Source organism: Aotus nancymaae, unplaced genomic scaffold (assembly GCF_030222135.1).
Source record: "Aotus nancymaae isolate 86718 unplaced genomic scaffold, 86718_ANA_hifiasm-v0.15.2.pri h1tg000028l, whole genome shotgun sequence".
Taxonomy (NCBI): domain Eukaryota; kingdom Metazoa; phylum Chordata; class Mammalia; order Primates; family Aotidae; genus Aotus; species Aotus nancymaae.
Genome location: NW_026988441.1, coordinates 17,967,906 through 17,986,587, shown reverse-complemented (window position 1 = coordinate 17,986,587; position 18,682 = coordinate 17,967,906). Strand labels below are relative to the sequence as shown.

Here is an 18,682-nt window from a genome sequence, read left to right as displayed (position 1 = left end):
CGTGCTCAGCCTCTGAGCCTCAGCTCTCAGCGCTCGTCCAGTGAGAGGGTGTGGTGTACTCGGCCCAGAGCTGCACAGAGCGAGGCGGGCCGGGGCTGGCAGGGGCAGGCCGGGTGGCACTCACCTTTCTGTCTCCCCTCACTGCCGCTGCTGCTGCAGGATCTGTGTGAGGTAGGGTCCTGAGTCCTCCCCCGCCCTCCCCTACCTATGCCCTACCCCTGCTGCAGCCTCTTCTCCCCACTCCGTGCCCCCAGCTGCCCCAGGGAGGTGGCCTAGTGTGGGGGTCAAGGGCGTGGGCATCAGACAGGCCTGGATTTGAACCCTGGCTTTCCTGCTATGGGCTGTGCGTCCCTAGGCATGTCTCTCACCCTCTCTGAGCCTCATTCTCCTCTGCAATGAGGGATAGAGGTGTCCCTACAAGGTGTAGTTGTATTGGGGGTGACAGTTTCGGAGCATCCAGACCCTGGGGCTCCTGACCTCTGACCCTGTCACCAGCCTTATCATCCTCATTGCCCTCAACGTCCTGCTCTTCTACCGCCTCTGGTCCCTGGAGAGGACGGCCCACACCTTTGAGTCCTGGCACAGCCTGGCCCTGGCCAAGGGGTGAGTGGGTAGCTTGGGGAAATGGGGGGTGGGGCTTGGGCACATCGGGGGAGGCCAAGGCCCCGCTCAGGCCTGGCATCCCCACAGCAAGATCCCCCAGACGGCCACAGAGTGGGCGGAGATCCTGGCACTGCAGAAGCAGTTCCACAGCGTGGAGGTGCACAAGTGGAGGCAGATCCTGCGGGCCTCCGTGGAGCTCCTGGACGAGGTAGGAGGCACTGCTCGGGCAGGGCCCGGGGCTGCAGGGCTGCCGGGTCCTGTGCCGAAACCCCACCATGCGGCAGGCACGTCCCCTCTCCGGGTCTCAGTGTCCTCCGCTGTAAAATGAGGAGGCCACTCAGAGTCCCCACCCCGCAGCACTGCAGGGGAAAGCAGGGAAGCATGGATGGAAGAAAGCACTGATTGGCTCACGTCCTGGACAAAAGTCCAGAGGCGTCTCACGTTAGGCACGGCCGGGTTCGGTCACTCGATAGCAGTAAGAGTCAGTCTCTCGCACCAACTATGCCCTGTGCCCATCTCCAGGGTTGGCATCATTGGGCGACACGCTTTTCCCCCAGGGGACCATGGAGCTCACTCTCATTGGCTTCTGGGCTCCTGGGTCCACCCCTGACCCATCACAGCAGCCAGAGCAGGCCAGGCATGCTCCGCCTACCCCCTGCCCCCTTCTGGGGTAACTAAGGGGTCACATGGTCTGAAGGGGAGAGACTCTCTCCAAAGGCCCCGAGGTCTCATCTCCAAAACGGAGTGGACCCAGACACTCAGTGTAGTTCAGGGGCAGTGTCTACTCAGGCAACCCCGTTCCACTTCCGGTGTGTGATCTCATGCAAGCGACTTTGCCATGGTGGCTGTGGCTTCCTTCGTGCACGGGATAATAATGCTGATGCTGCCTCAAAGACTGCTGTGAGGATGAGACAGGCTGACACTGGGAGTGATGCCAGGCCCGCAGGAAACACCGATGTGCACTGGCTGTCCTGAGTGTGAGCCTAGCACCAGGGACAAAGCAGATGCCCAATAAATGTGATGTCATCACACGGCCATGCCCTCAGGCCCCCGTAGACTCAGGCTGCAGTTGTGGTAGGTCGGAGCAAGTGTTGGGTACTGGGGAAGGTGTCTAAGGGGGAAAGCAGGTGGGAAACAAGGGTCTGGAATTGGCTACATTTCCAAGGCCATCAGAGCTGAAGTTGTGGGTGACGGTGAAAATCTCGTCTGGTCAGACCCTTCCATATCAGAAGGCTCATTCTTAGGAGTGTCATTGCTCCCTGAAATCAAGCTCCCAGGGAGAGACTTGCACTGGAAAGCGCTGGGCAGGACGGGATGGGGCAGGGATGAAGGCTTAGCCCATCACTCATGGAGAAGGGTGGGCATGGCCCCCCATCCTGTGTTATTTTATTCTTTTTTTTTTTTTTTTTTTGAGACAGAGTTTCTGTCCCCAGGCTGGAGTGCAATGGTGTGATCTCGGCTCACTGCAACCCCCGCCCCCTGGGTTCACATGATTCTCTTGCCTCAGCCTCCCCAGTAGCTGGGATTACGGGTGCCCACCACCACATCCGGCTAATTTTTTTTGTATTTTTTTTTTAGTAGAGACGGGGTTTCACTATGTTAGCCAGACTGGTCTTGAATTACTGACCTCATGATCCACCCTCCTTGGCCTCCCAAACTGTTGGATTACAGGCATGAGCCACCACGCCAGGCCCTTTTATTTTATTCTTTTGAGACAGGATCTCAGTCTGTTGCCCAGGCTGGAGTGCAGTGGCATGGTCATGGTTGAATGCAGCCTCGAACTCCTGGCTCAAGCAATCCTCCTGCCTCAGCCTCCTAAGTAGCTGGGACTATAGGCATGCACCACCACGCCTGGACTATTTTTACATTTTTTATAGAGACTGGAGCCTCACCATGTTGGCCAGGCTGATCTCAAACTCCTGGCCTCAGACAATCCTCCCCCTCGGCCTCCCAAAGTGCTAGGATTGCAGGTGTGAGCCATTGTGCCTGGCCCTGAGTTAAATTTTTATCATTTTCCTCTCTCTCAAATTGCCAAGGGTGCAGAGTGGGCATCACAGATTGGTGCTCACGGTAGGTGCAGATTGAGCACTTACCTGCGGCTGGGCTATTCTAAGCGTTAAGCACGACTGCCTTATCCCCACCGCCAGCCTTTGAGGAAGACGCTCTTGCTAGCCCAGTCTTTTTGAGACACAGTCTCGATCTGTTGCCCAGGCTGATGTGCAGTGGCCTAATCTCGGCTCACTGCAACCTCTGCCTCCCAGGTTCAAGCGATTCTTGTGCCTCAGCCTCCCGAGTAGTTGGGATTACAGGTACCCGCCACTATGCCGGGCTAATTTTTGTATTTTTAGTAGAGACGGGGTTTCACCATGTTGGCCAGGCTGGTCTCAATCTCCTGACCTCAAGTGATCCACCTCAGCCTCCCAAAGCGCTGGGATTACAGACGTGAGCCACCACACCCAGCCGTTAATCCAGGTTCTATGCATAGGTAGGTAGTATGAGGCATCCGGAGGTGCGAGGAGCTCAGGAACCTGCCCGAGGTCACAGAGGGGGTGGTGACAGCTAACGCGTGCTGAGCACTTAGTGTGCACCAGGTTCTCCGTGCTCTTCAGGACCGGAGCAGATGTGATACAGACCCATATTTCAAATGAAGGGATTTGGCTCAGGGTGGTTACAGGACTTGCCCGAGGTTACCTGAGGTAAGCAGCAGAGCCAGGATTTGAACCCGGGCCATCGGGGTCCCAGGTGCACACTAAGCCCCTTCCTCTGCTACCTCTGAGAAGTTAAACTGGGTGCAGCGTGACTGCGCTCTTCTCACAGAGGGACCCTGGGGTGGGGCGGTATGGCCTCTGGACCGTCTTCAGTTTCTCAACGGCAGGATGGGGGTGGGCGACATCACCCACCACTACCCTCCAGTGTTCACCTCCGACCCTGCTCACCTCCTCCCTGCAGATGAAGTTCTCACTGGAAAAGCTTCACCAAGGCATCACAATCTCAGACCCTCCGTTCGACGCCCAGCCCCGGCCCGATGACAGCTTCTCCTGAGGACCCAGGTCACGCAGCTGTTCCCCCATGTGGACAGATGGACACACAGAGCCTTGGCGGCCACTGCTGGCACGGTGTGAGCGCCAGGCATCTCCCGCCCGCCCCTCCTGACGGCCTGACGGGGGCTGCGCAGATATGGGGGCCACGGAACTGAGATGCACTTTATCCCAGGGAGCTGGCCTGGCATCAGGCACGCCCCCCACTAACTTATTTCGCCTGGCTGAGGTTGTGGGGGTCGCCTCCTGGGGTGCACGATTCCCTCAGCTCTGGGTTTAATGTATTATATTTATTTGGGGCCAACAGTTCCCCAATAAAGGGTCAGAAGTGGCTGTGGCTGTGCCTGTGGGGACCTGGGGGTGGGTGGGAGCCTCCTGTGGCACTCAGATCCTGCCATGGTGGGGAGGGGACCTCTGTCTGTTTCCTGGGCCATAGTCACTGAAACGATCTGGAATTCCCCTAGCATCTTACACAAGCTTTACATCATCTGCGGTTAGCGCAGGAACTCCGAGGGCAGTCTGGTGGCCAGAGTTCAAATCCTGCTTCCCAGCAGTCGCGTTACGGCAGTGGGTCAACCCTTCGGAGCTTCAGCGCCCTCTCCTGTACAATGGGCGGAATTACAGCACCCGTCTCAGGGTTGTTAGAAGGGAGTGGTTCTCAATCTTGAGCTGCATTCGAACCTACTGGAGGGCTTGGTGCAAAACAGACTGTGGGGCTCCTCCCTCCAAATTTCTAGTTCAGTATGCCTGGGGCAGGGCTGGGATTCTGCCTTTATAACAAGTTTCCAGGAGACGCGTATGGTGCCATCTCAGACCACATTTTGTTTTTGGTTTTTGAGACGGAGTTTCACTCTTGTCGCCCAGGCTGGAGTGCAATGGCGCAATCTCGACTCACTGCAACCTCCATATCCTGGGTTCAAGCAATTCTTCTGCTTCAGCCTCCCCAGCAGCTGGGATTACAGGCATGCTCCACCACGTCCAGCTAATTTTGTATTTTTAGTAGAGACGGGGTTTCTCCATGTTGGTCAGGCTGGACTCGAACTCCTGATCTCGGGTGATCCACCTACCTCGGCCTCCCAAAGTGCTGGGATTACAGGCGTGAGCCAACGTGCCCGGCCCTGTTTGTGTTAAGTTAGGGTTTCTCTGTCGCCCAGGCTGCAGTGCAGTGGCACAAACATAGCTCACAGCAGCCTCAACCTCCTGTTCTCAAACCATCCTCCCACCTCAGCCTTCTGAGTAGCTGGGACTACAGGTGTAAGCCACCAAGCCTGGCTAATTTTTAATTTCTTTTTAAAGATGGGATCTCCACTGTGTTGCCCAGGCTGGTCTCGAACTCTTGGCCTCAAGTGATCCTCCCGCCTCAGCTTCCCACAGTGTTGGGATTATAGGCATGAGCCACCGCACCCAGCCCCAGACCACACTTTGCGAACCACTATTATAGATTCGAGGAGTTCATAAATGTGGCTACTTAGAACAGGGCCTGGCACAGATGGAATGGAGTAAGTTTTCAAATAAATGTTATGCTTATTGCATAAAAATAGAGGGAAAAAGTAACTCGTGTAGTGAGTACCAAGTAATGTACGTACCAGCTCTTTGCCAAGATCTGATGTTCATTTTATTCTCACAGTGACTCCCCGAGGTAGAGACAGAAGATGTACATGCCGAGGCTACCCAACAGGGAGGCGGACTGCAGGCCTGGCCCCTGGAGTCTCCACATTTAGATTCAAGGTCCTAACGCCCTCAGGACCCCACCACAGCCTATTCAGGCTGAGGTGGGTTGGATCCCTGTTTTACAGATTAGGAAATAAATGAGCTTGGAGGCAAAGTCCCTGGTCCAGGTAGAACCCAGGTCCACCTCACTCAAACCTTGTCCTGGTTCCAGAGTGAGTGTGTGGGGTAAAGAGACACCCTTGACATGTCACACCCCCGGCTATAAGAATCATCCTAACTGATGGCTTGGGGCAGGGGACTGGAGGGGGATTGGAGAGTGGAGGAGCGGCATAGGAGGCAGAGCCAGCAACTCCCACTGTCTAGCTGTGTGATCATGGCAAGGTACCCATGCCGAGCCTCAGTTTTCTATATCTGTAACATGGGTATAGTAATATCACCTATAGGAAGAATTAAATGAGCTGATGTTAGTAAAGTGCTTCGAATACTTAGAAGCACCAAGCCCATACATAGTAGATGCTCACTGAACATCAGTTTGTAAGGCTGTGAGGTGCTTCCTGTCCAGTACTGAGGCCTGTCCTCACTGTGCCTTCGCCTACCATCCCCCACCAGAGGAAGGGCCCGGAACAGCAAGAGGGTTATTTTCTGCAGGGCAATTTCACAACTCAGGAGGTGCTGGCATAAAGGTCTAGACCACAGAGGTGTCTGGTGTCCCTGGCTCCCTGCCCATCTGCCATGGTCCTGCCTCACACCCTGGCTCCTCTTGCATGGCAGGGCTGGGCCAGGGGGACTCTGGGACCGTACCCCACCCAGAATTGGAGGTGAGGGCCTGGGTAGTGACCCTTCAGCCAAGAGTCTCACTCCCAGCCTGGTCCTGACAGCCCAGAACTCCCACCTCCATTCTCTCCATTTGGCAGAACCTATTGGTAGGACAGGCCACTCTCCCCTGCTGGAGCAGGATTCCAGATCCATCCTAGGCCAACTACATGACTCTGGGCAAGGGAGCGGCCCTCTCCCAGGCTCAGCTTTTTCATCCGTAAAATGGGGATAATAGAACTTGCTGAAGGTTTGAGGCAGTACAAGTGGGTTCAGTGAATTCCAAGGGCTTAGTAAACATTGGCATTCATTTATTTGCTTGACAAATACAGATTGAGTACCTGCAATGTGCCAGGAACAGTTCAAGGTGCAAGAGACATGGTGGTGCACAGGACAGTGTCCTCACCTTGAGGAATCTCTCTCTTTTTTTTTTTTTTTGAGACAGAATCTCCCTCTGTTGCCAGGCTAGAATACAGTGGCGTGATCTCAGCTCACTGCAACCTCCGCCTCCCGGGTTCAAGCGATTCTCCTTCCTCAGCCTCCTGAGTCTGGGATCGCAGGTGCCCGCCACCACTCCCAGCTAATTCTTTTGTATTTTTACTAGAGATGGGGTTTCACCATGTTGGCTAGACTGGTCCAGAACTCCTGACCTCAGGTGATCTGCCTGCCTCTGTGTCCCAAAGTGCTGGGATTACAGGCATAAGCCACTGCACCTGGTCCACCTTGGGGATCTTGTATTCCTAGGCTGGAGGAACAGGGGATGAACTAACACCACAAAAGAAGAACATGGCCAGGTGTGGTGGCTCACACCTGTAATCCCGGCACTTTGGAAGGCCGAGGCAGGAGGATCACTTGAGGCCAGGCGTTGAGGCCAACATGGTGAAACCCTGTCTCTACTAAAAAATAAAAATAAAAATTAGCCAGGTGTGGTGGTGCACGCCTGTACTCCCAGCTACTAGGGAGACTGAGGTGGGAGAATCGCTTTAACCCGGGAGGCAGAGGTTGCAGTGAGCCAAGATCCCGCCACTGCACTCCGGCCTGGGCGACAGAGTGAGACTCCCATCTCAAAAAAATAAACAGGAAGAACATAATGTCAGGTAGTGAGGGTGCTGTGAAAAACACTCAACAAGAGTAAAGGAGGTCAATTTAGGAGCTTGGGAGGCAGTTTACCCTGAAGGGACACGGAAGACCTGACGAAGGTGACATTGGAGCCATGGAGGCAGAGGGAAAGTGGCGGGCCGAGGGGAGAGCAGGGGCCAAGGCCCGAGGCAGGAATGGGTCCTCTGTGTTGGAAACAGCAGGAGGGCCTGGACAGCCAGAGTGGAGTGGGAGGAGAGACGGGTAAGTGATATCAGGGACATAAAGGGGTGCAGGGGATCATGAAGGGGTCCTCCTCCTGAAACGGCACCTCCAGATCCCCAGGCTGCTTCTCTCCAGGGTGCCCCCCTGCTTGGGTGAGGTCTGGATTGTATCTGCAGTCCTAGCTGGACAGTCCCCCACCCTCCTCTAATGCCTACTTGGTGTCCCTGCACAGTGACTCCCGGGCCTGGATATCAGAAGAGGAGAGATCACTTGGAGGTTCGCTTCCTCCAACTCCTGAGGATGACCTCCATCATTGGAAGTCGGAAACCCGGTCCCCAAACTGCGCTCCAAGTCCTCCTGTGACTCTGGGGGTGACCTTTCCCAGACTCCCTGGGAAGGTGGGGGTGGTCCCCAGAGCCCAGCGGGGTCGGAGACACCCAGACCACCTGTCCCGTTCCCAGAAGTCGCGGTCCCTACGCCACCAGGAGAGGCCGGTGCAGCGGGCGCCTCCCGGGCCGCTGCGGCAAAGGCTGGGCGGCCGCGCCCTCCCCCCGCGGTGATTCATCCCGCCCCCTCCCTCTCCCTCCTCCCTCCCTAGGCCGAGGCCGCTGCCGCTGCAGTGCGCAGGAGACCGCGGTCCGCGCCCGAGCGCGCCCGAGCCGGAGCGGGACCGGGGTCGGTGCACCTGGCGGATGCGCCCGGCTGCGCGCGCCAGCGCAGCAGCCCGAGCAGCGACCGCCGCCCGCGCGGCGGGGATGCCCGGACGCCGGGCCCCGGGGCTGGGGCCCCGGCGGTAACCGGAGCGGGGGGGCCGCGCCCCCCCTCCTCCCCCTTCGCCGGTCCCAGAGTCACAGCTGCTGCGCCCGCGCGCTCCCGGGGACATTCTAACCGCCGCTGGGTCCCGCCGCCTCTCGCCCGCTATTAATACCGGCGGCCCGGGAAGGGGGCGCAGCGCGCGCCGTGCAGCCATGGGGAGGCTGCTGGCCTTCGTGGTCGGCGCGGCACTGGGTGAGTGCGCGGGGGGCGCCTGCAGCCGGGGGCACCACGAGGGCGCTGGCGGGGAGGTGGGAGTGGCGCTCGGGACACCGGGCGGTCGCTCGAGGGCCGCCTTGGCCCATCCCCGGGCCCCGCCAAGTCCGCTTCAGAAGTTGTGCGCGCGGGAGCGGGGCTTGGGGAGGGCGGTGGAGGTGCGGGTGGGCTCCAGCGGGCGTCGGCCGAGCTGGCACAGCCTCTCCGCTGCAGGCGCTCAGCCGGGGGCGAGGAAACGCGGAGTCAGCTGCTCCCGGAGCCCCGCAGGCTGCAATGTGACACCCACAGCCGGGGGAGGGGGGTGGGGGGAAGGCGGCGCCCGGAGACTGGGACGGGAGAGACGGAGGGACAGGGAGAGATGGAGACGGGAGGGAGGGGGCGAGAGACAGAGAAGGACTCGGAGTGCACCTGAGGAGGTCCGCTGGGAGGCTGGGGACATGGGGGTCAAGGGGGACACGGAGACTGAAAGAGGGATATTGGAGAAAGAGAGTGAGAGTTAAGAGACTGAGCGGGTGGAGAAAGGGAAACTTGAGAGAGGCAGAAGGAGATGGAGAGGAGAGAGGGAGATGGAGGTGCCCTGAACACCGAGAGAGAATCTGGCATGGAGTTTGAGAAGGGAGAGACGTGGAAAGGTGGGAAGAGACCAGGAGAGGTCTCTTTCTGAGCCCAGAGAGTGGACACAAAGTGGAGGGACCTTCAGAGAGACCCCTGAGAGGGACAAAGATGGGAGAGACTGAGACAGAGGCCCTCAGGGAGTCTGAAAGAGCAGGGGAGGAGGATGGATGAGAATTCCTGAGGATCAGGAGACAAGGACAGCATGGGGCTGGAGCAGAAGAGACAGCGTTAGCCACAGAGTGCTGGGAGGCAGGAAGGAGGTGCCAGGGAAGAGTGCGAAGGGGAAATTCAAACACTGGAATTCAGTGGGACACAAAGGCCCTGGTGCAGGAGAGAGATCAGGAAAGGGCTTTGAAGAGTGGATGGGGTTGGGGTGGGAAGAGCTCTAGAAGCGGGGAGCCTGGGAAAGAGGGGTGACAGAGGCAGCAGAGGCTGGGGAGGGGATGGCTCACACAGGGGCTTGTGGGGCTGAGGAGTGGAGCTGAGAGTGGGTCAGCCGGGTTCCAGTGCCAACCTCCCCACAATCCCCCAGATCTTTTCTCCCAACCCATTTCTCCTGGGGCTAGCTGGCTTTGAATTTAGTGGTGGAAGTGACTGCCACCTTGAACTTCTAACTTAGCTGGAATTCTCATTCTACCACCTACATGCTTGGGTACTTCCAGCAAGGGACTTTCTGAGGAAGGGGCACTCGGGTACAAAAAGTCTGAGTTACTAGCAATGTTGACAGTCCCACTTCTGGGGCCTCTCAAGGGCCAGGCCCTACCTAATGTATGAAAATGAGCCCAGCCACTGCTGGAAGCAAAGAGGACCACTTCTTTCAACAAGAGAGAGGGAAACTGAGACTCAGAGATGAATGACTTGCTGAGGTCACGTAGTGAGTGACAGGGCTCAGCCTGCATCTAGTCCTGTCTCCTTGTCGTCACTGAGGGGATAAGAGATAGTTTCTGAGGGGTCTGGCATCGTTTAGGGCAATGGGTGCCTATACTTGACCTGAGCCTGCTGTCCCCACAGTGTCCTCAGCCTGGGGGGGCTGCGTGGAGGTGGACTCGGAGACCGAGGCCGTGTACGGGATGACCTTCAAAATTCTGTGCATCTCCTGCAAGCGCCGCAGCGAGACCACTGCTGAAACCTTCACCGAGTGGACCTTCCGCCAGAAGGGCACTGAGGAGTTTGTCAAGGTGTGCGGGGGATGGGCGCGGGCGTGGGAGGGGAGGGGTCCATGGGCGGGAGGTGGTGGGGCTGGATCTCAGGGAGGGGGCTTGCTTGTCTGTTTGTTTTAATAATATACTGTGATTGATGACCTGGATTCAGATTCTGGCTCTACCAGTGGCCAGCTGGTGACCTTGGCCAAGCCAGTGAGCCTCTCTGAAAGTCAGTTTCCTCCTCTGTAAAGATGGGGTGGCGGTGGTCTCTAGCTGATAGGTTTGTATGGGAATTGAATGCATTAACACACCTGGCACATGGTTGGCACGAAATAAATGCCAATGGACTTATTTGGCACCAGCAAATAATGTCTCGGATAGTCACTACAGAGGAAGTCAGAACTTTTTTTTAACCTCCTTTAAATTACATGTGTATTTTGCATTTTGGGGGGAGGAAACCATACACTTAGGATGTGCTAGAGAGTTGGGGTCTGAAGCCGCTGGGATCAGGCTGCCTGTCCCTGCTGGAGGAGTGTGTCCAGTGGCTGAGAAAGAACTGCAAAGAATGATGGCCCAGAGGCCAGATGGGGCTTGGGAGGATAACTGAGGAATGTGTGTGTGCGCCTGTGCATCTCAGGGCTACAGGCAAAATCAGGGTCTGGCTGGCTCCCGGCGTGATTCTAGCCCTCTGCCCCTGTGCCCTCCCTGCCTGAGGTCAAGGCATCTGAGCCCATGTGTGTGCCATCTGTGTCTATGGGTGTCAGGGCAGGAGACAGAGTCAGGGTCAGGTGAGGGAAGAGAGGCCCAGGCAGTGACACCTCCCACTCCCTGGCTACCCCCAGATCCTGCGCTATGAGAACGAGGTGCTGCAGCTGGAGGAGGACGAGCGCTTTGAGGGCCGCGTGGTGTGGAACGGCAGCCGGGGCACCAAGGACCTGCAGGACCTGTCCATCTTCATCACCAATGTCACCTACAACCACTCGGGCGACTACGAGTGCCACGTCTACCGCCTGCTCTTCTTTGAGAACTACGAGCACAACACCAGTGTCGTCAAGAAGATCCACATTGAGGTAGTGGACAAAGGTGAGTTGGGCGCTGCCTGTCCCTTCACTGTCACCCACCGGCAAGCCAGATGGAGGGACAGATGGCAGGTAGCAGACAGGGCAGGCTGGCTCTGTGCCTGATCAGCCAACCACCCACAGCAGTGGGCTGGAGGGGGAGGGGAGAAGCCCCTGCCGCCCACTGCAGCTCTGGCCTCTGTTTCCCTCCAGCCCACAGAGAGGTCAAAGCACGCGTCTCCCCACAGACGCTCAGGGTGCAGAACCCAGCTCTGTCACCTGTGCTGAGTGACCTCTGGCAGGTGCCGTTTGTCTCTGAGCCAAAGGGTTGTCCCAGGCTCCCCCAGGATAATAATCCCATGTACTTCTTGGGGTGTGGTTTGAGTCATTCTTCCATCATGGGGGTCATGAGGATTGAGCAGCTGCAGGCACATGATCGGCTTCCAGTAGAGCCTGGCACCTGGTGGCGAGGGTGGCAGTTCTTTTTTTTTTTTTTTGAGATAGAGTTTCGCTCTTGTTACCCAGGCTGGAGTGCAATGGCGCGATCTTGGCTCTCCGCAACCTCCGCCTCCTGGGTTCAGGCAATTCTCCTGCCTCAGCCTCCTGAGCAGCTGGGACTACAGGCACGCGCCACCATGCCCAGCTAATTTTTTGTATTTTTAGTAGAGATGGGGTTTCACCATGTTGACCAGGATGGTCTCAATCTCTTGACCTTGTGATCCACCCGCCTCAGCCTCCCAAAGTGCTGGGATTACAGGCGTGAGCCACCGCGCCCGGCTGGGTGGCAGTTCTTACTGTTTGAGTAACTCAGCCTTGCTGCCCTCTGTCATGACGAGGCAAGAGAGCGTGCCACCTTGAGCAGAGCTGCACACCCCCTTCTGCTCTCCTGACACTGGGGAGTCGCACTAGCCTGCAGAGTTTCACTCAGCGTCTCTGGGGCGGGCTCAGAGGCCCTTTCTAAAGCTCTCAGGTGAGGCAGTGCGGGGCCACAGGTGTGGGGCCCATGCTCTGAGCAGCAAGGGTCTACACAACATTTTTGAACATCTCATCATTTTGCCTCAGCCACCCTGAACCCCTTCTTTGAGGGAGGTCCACCCCTTCTCTGAACCATCTTCTGCTCGGAATCAATTACAATTGTCCAGGGCCCTGTGGCCTCTGGCTGAGAGTCGGGGAGAAAGCCTTGGCTTTGAACCAGCTACAAGCTGTGGCAGAAAGGTCTCTTGGGGTCACAGCACAGGCATCCTCACGGGCAACACGCACTGCCCATCCTTTTCATGACACAGGTGCTGGCCTCAGTGCCTTACATGGAGTCCCTTAGTGAATCCTCCCCCGATCCTGTAGGGTAGGGGCTCTTCCTATCTCCATTTTACAGGTGAGAAAACCGAGGCTCAGGGAGGGAAAGTTATGTGGCCAAGATCACATGATTGGGAGCTGGACGTGAACCCAGAGAAGCTTGGGTGACTGCGTCTCTGTTCGTGGCCATGATTCACTGTACGGTTATCAGCCAGAGCCTGTGGGTCTCTTTTTATAGTTAGCATTTTTACGTTTATTGTCAAAGTGGTGTAGCAGAACGCAATTCAGCAGGCATGTCTGAGCCACTCTGGCATTCGTCACGATGCTGGGCGGGGGAGTGGGGGTCAGCTGTGGACATGGATGATGGCGCCCCGCCCCCAGAGTTGCTGTGACAAAGATGCCCCTGGTACTGGGGCTTAGCAAAACCTGTGTTATTGCTCTTGCTGATCTGCAGAGGTGAGACAGGGAGAGGGTGGGAGGCTTCAGGGCGCTGCTCAGCCACCCGGGTTCGTTCCATCTTGTTGCTTGGCACTCAGCCAGGGTGCTGTGTCCTCTGGACACTGTGACCCAGTAGTGCCTCTCTATTTTTTATTTTAACTTTTATTTTTTGAGATGGCGTCTTGTTCTTGTTGTCCAGGCTGGAGTGCAATGGTGTGATCTTGGCTCACTTGCAACCTCTGCCTCCTGGGTTCAAGTGATTCTCCTGCCTCAGCCTCCTGAGTAGCTGGGATTACAGATGCCCGCCACCATGCCCCGCTAATTTTTGTATTTTTAGTAGAGATGGGGTTTCAGCATACTGGCCAGGCTGGTCTTGAACTCCTGACCTCAGGTGATGATCTACCTCCCTCGGCCTACCAAAGTGCTGGGATTACAGGTGTGAGCCACCGTGCCTGACCTGAGCCTCTCTTTTTTAGGATTGTCCACTGTATCACGCCACCTCCCAGAGCCCGTGTTTTCACCAGCGTTTACCATTGTATGCAGTTACTTATGTTGGGTCCTGCAGAGTTTGCGTTTTCTGCACTAGTCACCCAATTCTAGTGTTATTATTTTTTTTTTTTGAGACAGAGTTTCGCTCTTGTTACCCAAGCTGGAGTACAATGGTGCGATCTCGGCTCACCGCAACCTCCGCCTCCTGGGTTCAGGCAATTCTCCTCCCTCAGCCTCCCGAGTAGCTGGGACTACAGGCGTGCGCCACCATGCCCAGCTAATTTTTGTATTTTTTAGTAGAGACGGGGTTTCATCTTGTTGACCAGGATGGTCTCGATCTCTTGACCTCGTGATCCACCTGCCTCAGCCTCCCAAAGTGCTGGGATTACAGGCGTGAGCCACCGCGCCCGGCCCAATTCTAGTGTTTTTTATCTGCCATATGGTAGTACTGCCTTTTAAACATTACCCGCTATAGTATAGTATTTTATATTACCCACTATAGTATATTTTATAATATATTATTATAATATCGTCAAACATACAATAGTTTTTTGGTTTTTGTTAAAGAGAGACAGAATCTCACTCTGTTACCCAGGCTGGAATACTGTGGCATGATCATAGCCCACAGTAGCCTCGAACTCCCGAAATCCAGCGATCCTCCTGCTTGAGCCTCCCAAGTAGCTGGGACTACAGGTGTGAGCCACTATGCCCGGCTAATTATTATTTTTTTTCTTTTGTAGAGACTGGATCTTGCTATGTTGCCCAGGATGGTCTCGACCTCCTGGCCTCAAACAATCTTCCCACCTTAGCCGCCTTAAGTGCTGGGATTACAGGCGTGAGCCTCCGCACCTGGTCTACAGTACTTTTATCATAATCCATCATACTAGAGTATTTTTAACATTCCCCACCATGGTGGATATTTTTATTAACCACCATTCTATGCTATATTATTTTAAAAATTAATCCTATTGCAGCATTTGAAAATATTCCATCTATACTATACTATATTCTTCATTACCCCTGATACTACAGTATTTTTTTTTTGAGACAGAGTCTCACTCAGTCACCCAGGCTAGAGTACAATGGTGGTCCTCCGCTTGTTGCAACCTCTGCCTCCGGGGTTCAAGTGATTCTCCTGCCTCAGCCTCCTGAGTAGCTGGGATTACAGGTGCGTGCACCACGGCTGGCTAATTTTTTTTTTTTTTTTTTTTTTGAGACAGAGTTTCGCTCTTGTTACCCAGGCTGGAGTGCAATGGCGCGATCTCGGCTCACTGCAACCTCCGCCTCCTGGGTTCAGGCAATTCTCCTGCCTCAGTCTCCTGAGTAACTGGGATTACAGGCACGCGCCACCATGCCCAGCTAATTTTTTGTATTTTTAGTAGATACGGGGTTTCACTATGATGACCAGGCTGATCTTCAACTCCTGACCTCAGGTGATCCACCTGCCTCGGCCTCCCAAAGTGCTGGGATTACAGGCATGAGCTACCATGCCCAACCTATTATTATTGAGTCAGAGTCTCACTCTGTCACCCAGGCTGGAGTGCAGTGGCATGATCTTGACTCACTTTAGCCTCCACCTCCCGGGTTCAAGCGGTTCTCCTGTCTCAGCCTCCAAAGTAGCTGGGATTACAGGCATGTGCCACCACGCCCAGCTAATTCTTTTGTACTTTTAGTAGAGATAGGGTTTCGCTATGTAGACCAGGCTGGTCTCGAACTCCTGGCCTCCAGTGGTCCACCCACCTCAGCCTCCCCAAGTGCTGGGATGACACATGTGAGCCACCACACCAAACTTTTTATTATTTTCATCCACAATCTTGCTGCAGTTTCAGTATTGGCCATCAACCTATATTGCCTCCTGGTAATGACCCTTGAGGAATTAGCCATTTCATTTCCATAGAAGGAGGGGATGGGTCATGGTGGTGAGAACCTCACTGACCTGGGAGAGGTGGTGAAGCTACTGGGAAGCTGCCGGGGGTGGCCCACCTATGGTAGGAGCAGGCAGATGGGGACCCACGGGGACAGTAATCCTATTTTGGACACACACAACCTGAGTGGAAAATGCCTTGAGGCACAGCAGCATCTGAGGCTGGTGAGAAATCTGGCCTGCAGAGTCGTGGCTGGCCTTCAGATGTGCAGGCTGCCTGTGGCATGCCGTGTTACCTAAATCTGTTTGGGCACTGAGTTCCAGGAGCAGGGGCAAGAATTCCGATAATGGGGCTTTATCCAGTGTGCATCCAGCTCAGAGTGGTTTCTGAGGCCAGCTGCTGTGGGGAGCAGGATGCATTTGTCCTTGAGGTTTTCCAGGGCATCAAGGTGATGTTTGGATAAAGAATTTAGCATAGCAGGCGCCCACTACATGAGACACACTAATAATGTCTGTGGAGGCCGGGCGCAGTGTGGCTCATGCCTGTTATCCCAGCACTTTGGGAGGCCAAGGTGGGAAGACTGCTTGAGGCCAGGAGTTCAAAACCAGCTTGGGCAACACAGTGAGACCTCATCTCCACCAAAAAAAAAGAAAAAAGTAGAAAATTCACTGGGCCTGGTGGTGCATACTTGTAGTCCCAGCTACTCGGGAGGCTGAGGCAGGAGGATTGCTTGAGCTTAGGAGTTCCCAGCTGCAGTGAGCTATGATTGCACCACTGCACTCCAGCCTGAGCAATAGAGCAAGACCCTGTCTCTTGAAAAAAATAAAGAAGTCTGTTGAATGAAGGAAGGAAGGAAGGAATGAGAAGGGAACCCTGTCCCAGCTCCTCCTGCAGGGAAGCTGGGGCAGGGCAGGTGGGGGGAGCATCCAGCCCCACACCCTCCCTCACTCTGGCCCAGAAAGCACTGGTGCCATCTGTACAGGGAGGAGCCACAGAAAGTGCCCCACTCACAGCAGAGGGAGGCCATGTGAGGACAGCAGGGAAAATGGGATCTCAGCCATCTGGGAGGGGGCCAGAGAAGTGGGATGGACACCTAGGAAATCCAGCCTTGAGGACGACGCGGTGGCTTCTGACTCTGGTCCCCTGGCTAAGCGCGTTCCCTTTACAGTTTAAATTTAGGCTCAAGGACAAGAAGTTGGCAATTGGCAGGGCCACGCGGTAGAGAGGATGTAGGGTTTCCAGAAAATCGCCAACACTTGGGCAGTGCTGGCTGTGTGCTCGTCCAAGCATGTTACGGACTTTAACTCATTTCCTCTCCCAGCAATCCCCCGAGAGGGTCTGAGTATTCCCATCTCCATTTTACAGAGGCTCAGAGAGGTGCCGTCATTTCCCTGAGGCCACACAACTAGTAAGAAGCAGAGTCAGGATTTGAACCCTGGCAGTCTGGTCCCAGAGCCCAGGCTTTTGACCATTAGGCTATACTGCCCCAGTTATAACAATAATAATAATATTAATAAAAACGAACCTTTATTGAGTGCTATTTATAGATCAAGCTCTCTTCTAAGGATTTTTAAAGCATATTTAATTTTCACAGCACTCTGATGAAGGAGGCATTTTAAGTATCAACATTTTACAGTTGAAGAAATAGAGGCCCAGAGACATTGACCCACTTGTCTAAGGTCACACAGCTGACTAGTGGCAGAGCCAGCCTTTGAACCTCAGCCTTCTGGTTGCAGAGCTTCGGCTTTTAGGCCCTGAATGACGCAGATGTGCCCTCGAGTTACACAGGGAGGCAGGTTGAGGGTGACCCCCACCAGGCCTACCCAAGGCTGGGTATTCATAATCACAGCGCACACACCAGGCCCAGGGAGGCCGAGCCACTTGCCCAAGCTCACACAGCAAGCTTACCCCACACCTGGGCTGTCGTGCAGCCTGGGCTACCCCCTTAACCTTGCCTGGCCACTGCAGCCAACAGAGACATGGCGTCCATCGTGTCTGAGATCATGATGTATGTGCTCATCGTCGTGCTGACCATATGGCTCGTGGCAGAGATGGTTTACTGCTACAAGAAGATCGCTGCCGCCACGGAGACTGCTGCACAAGAGAACGCGTAAGTGGGGTGACTGGGAGGCAGGAGGGCACCCAGGGCACCGTCACACCTACCAGAGAAGAGCAGGGAAGTGGGGGTGGGGGTGGGGAGGGTGGGGGGGGGAGCGACCCAGGGCGCCATCTCTCAGTACTCGCAGAGGGGAGTGCTTTCTGTCAGACATGGGATAGGAGGTGTCGGGCCCAGCCCCTTCCTCCCTCAAACTCAAGAGCCCACCATAGCCCCCTCCACTCTCTAAGGAGCCCTGTGTACCCGGGGCAGAGACCGCTACCCTCCCTGTCCCCTGGGGGTTGGGTCAGTCTGACAATGGGGTCACTGTACACCTGGCCTTGCCCCCACAGCTCGGAATACCTGGCCATCACCTCCGAAAGCAAAGAGAACTGCACGGGTGTCCAGGTGGCCGAATAGCCCTGGTAAGGCAGATGGGCAGGCAGGGGGCCCGGGGATTGGGAGGGGTGGAAGTCCCCCAGTTCCCTAATTCCCCATCTCTTGCACCCCTTCAGGCCCTGGGCCCCTCCTCAAGGAAGAGCCAGCCCTAATGGGGACTCTCCAGATACCGCCTGCCTGCATTTGGGGTGGGGTGGCCGCTTCTGGGCCCCGGAAAGCCTCAGAGTCCTGCCGACAGAGCCGCCGGGGAGGGAGTGGGCAGGGGGCTTGGCTCGCACCCCCACCTTCGCCTCCTCCAGCTCCTGCCCCCCGGCCACGCACCGCCATGCATGATGGGTAAAGCAATACTGCCGCTGCCCCCACCCTGCTTCTGCTGCCTGTTTGGGGAGGGGGGCGGTGAGGTGGGGGCAGCGGCCCCGCACCCCTCCTCCTTGCTGATTTGCACACATTGGCCGCTTCAGACATGCACTTCTGGGGGCCAGCCCCTCCCCGCCTCCTCCCTGCCCGGGGGCAGGGGTCGCGATGATGGGCTGGAGCAGTTTGGGGCAAGGGGTTCTGGGGCCCACTCCGACTCTCCCTCCCCAGCATCATTTCCCCTCCCGCTTCCTCCGGCTGGACCTGGGGTCCCCGTCCCCGTGATGCACTCCTGCCCCGGCCCAACCTCGCCCTCTCTCACCAGCCTTGAACTGTGGCCACCTAGAAAGGGGCCCATTCAGCCTCGTCTCTTTACAGAAGTAGTTTTGTTCATGAAATAAAGACTCTTGGACTTGATGCAGAGTTTTGATTGTGAGCCTCGTCACCTTCCCACATTCCTGTCCCTGAATCCTAGGGC

The 18,682-nt window shown here is 56.0% G+C and overlaps 2 protein-coding genes across 7 annotated transcripts in view; both read left to right on the top strand.

Moving 5' to 3' along the window:
• Window positions 1-3,972, top strand: part of GRAMD1A (GRAM domain containing 1A) — a 39,545-nt gene extending 35,573 nt beyond the window's left edge. For all 4 annotated transcript variants that reach the window (XM_064381493.1, XM_021676533.2, XM_064381495.1 and 1 more), the window contains 3 exons: window positions 496-603; window positions 691-811; window positions 3,553-3,972. In XM_064381493.1, coding sequence (XP_064237563.1) covers window positions 496-603; window positions 691-811; window positions 3,553-3,645 — 322 coding nt within the window. In that variant the 3' untranslated portion in view covers window positions 3,646-3,972. The remainder of the gene's footprint in view (window positions 1-495; window positions 604-690; window positions 812-3,552) is intronic.
• Window positions 3,973-8,045: 4,073 nt separating this feature from the next.
• SCN1B (sodium voltage-gated channel beta subunit 1) lies at window positions 8,046-18,621 on the top strand. 3 transcript variants are annotated; one of them, XM_064381491.1, is made up of 6 exons: window positions 8,046-8,435; window positions 10,083-10,249; window positions 11,056-11,296; window positions 17,325-17,466; window positions 17,805-17,876; window positions 17,967-18,621. In XM_064381491.1, the coding sequence occupies exons 1-5, from the start codon at window positions 8,396-8,398 to the stop codon at window positions 17,869-17,871; spliced, it is 657 nt and encodes a 218-aa protein (XP_064237561.1). In that variant the 5' UTR covers window positions 8,046-8,395; the 3' UTR covers window positions 17,872-17,876; window positions 17,967-18,621. The 3 variants fall into 3 exon arrangements, with proteins under 3 accessions (XP_064237561.1, XP_064237562.1, XP_064237560.1); XM_064381492.1 differs by lacking the exon at window positions 8,046-8,435 and adding an exon at window positions 8,792-8,872; XM_064381490.1 differs by lacking the exon at window positions 8,046-8,435 and adding an exon at window positions 8,939-9,088.
• The last annotated feature ends 61 nt before the right edge of the window (window positions 18,622-18,682 follow it).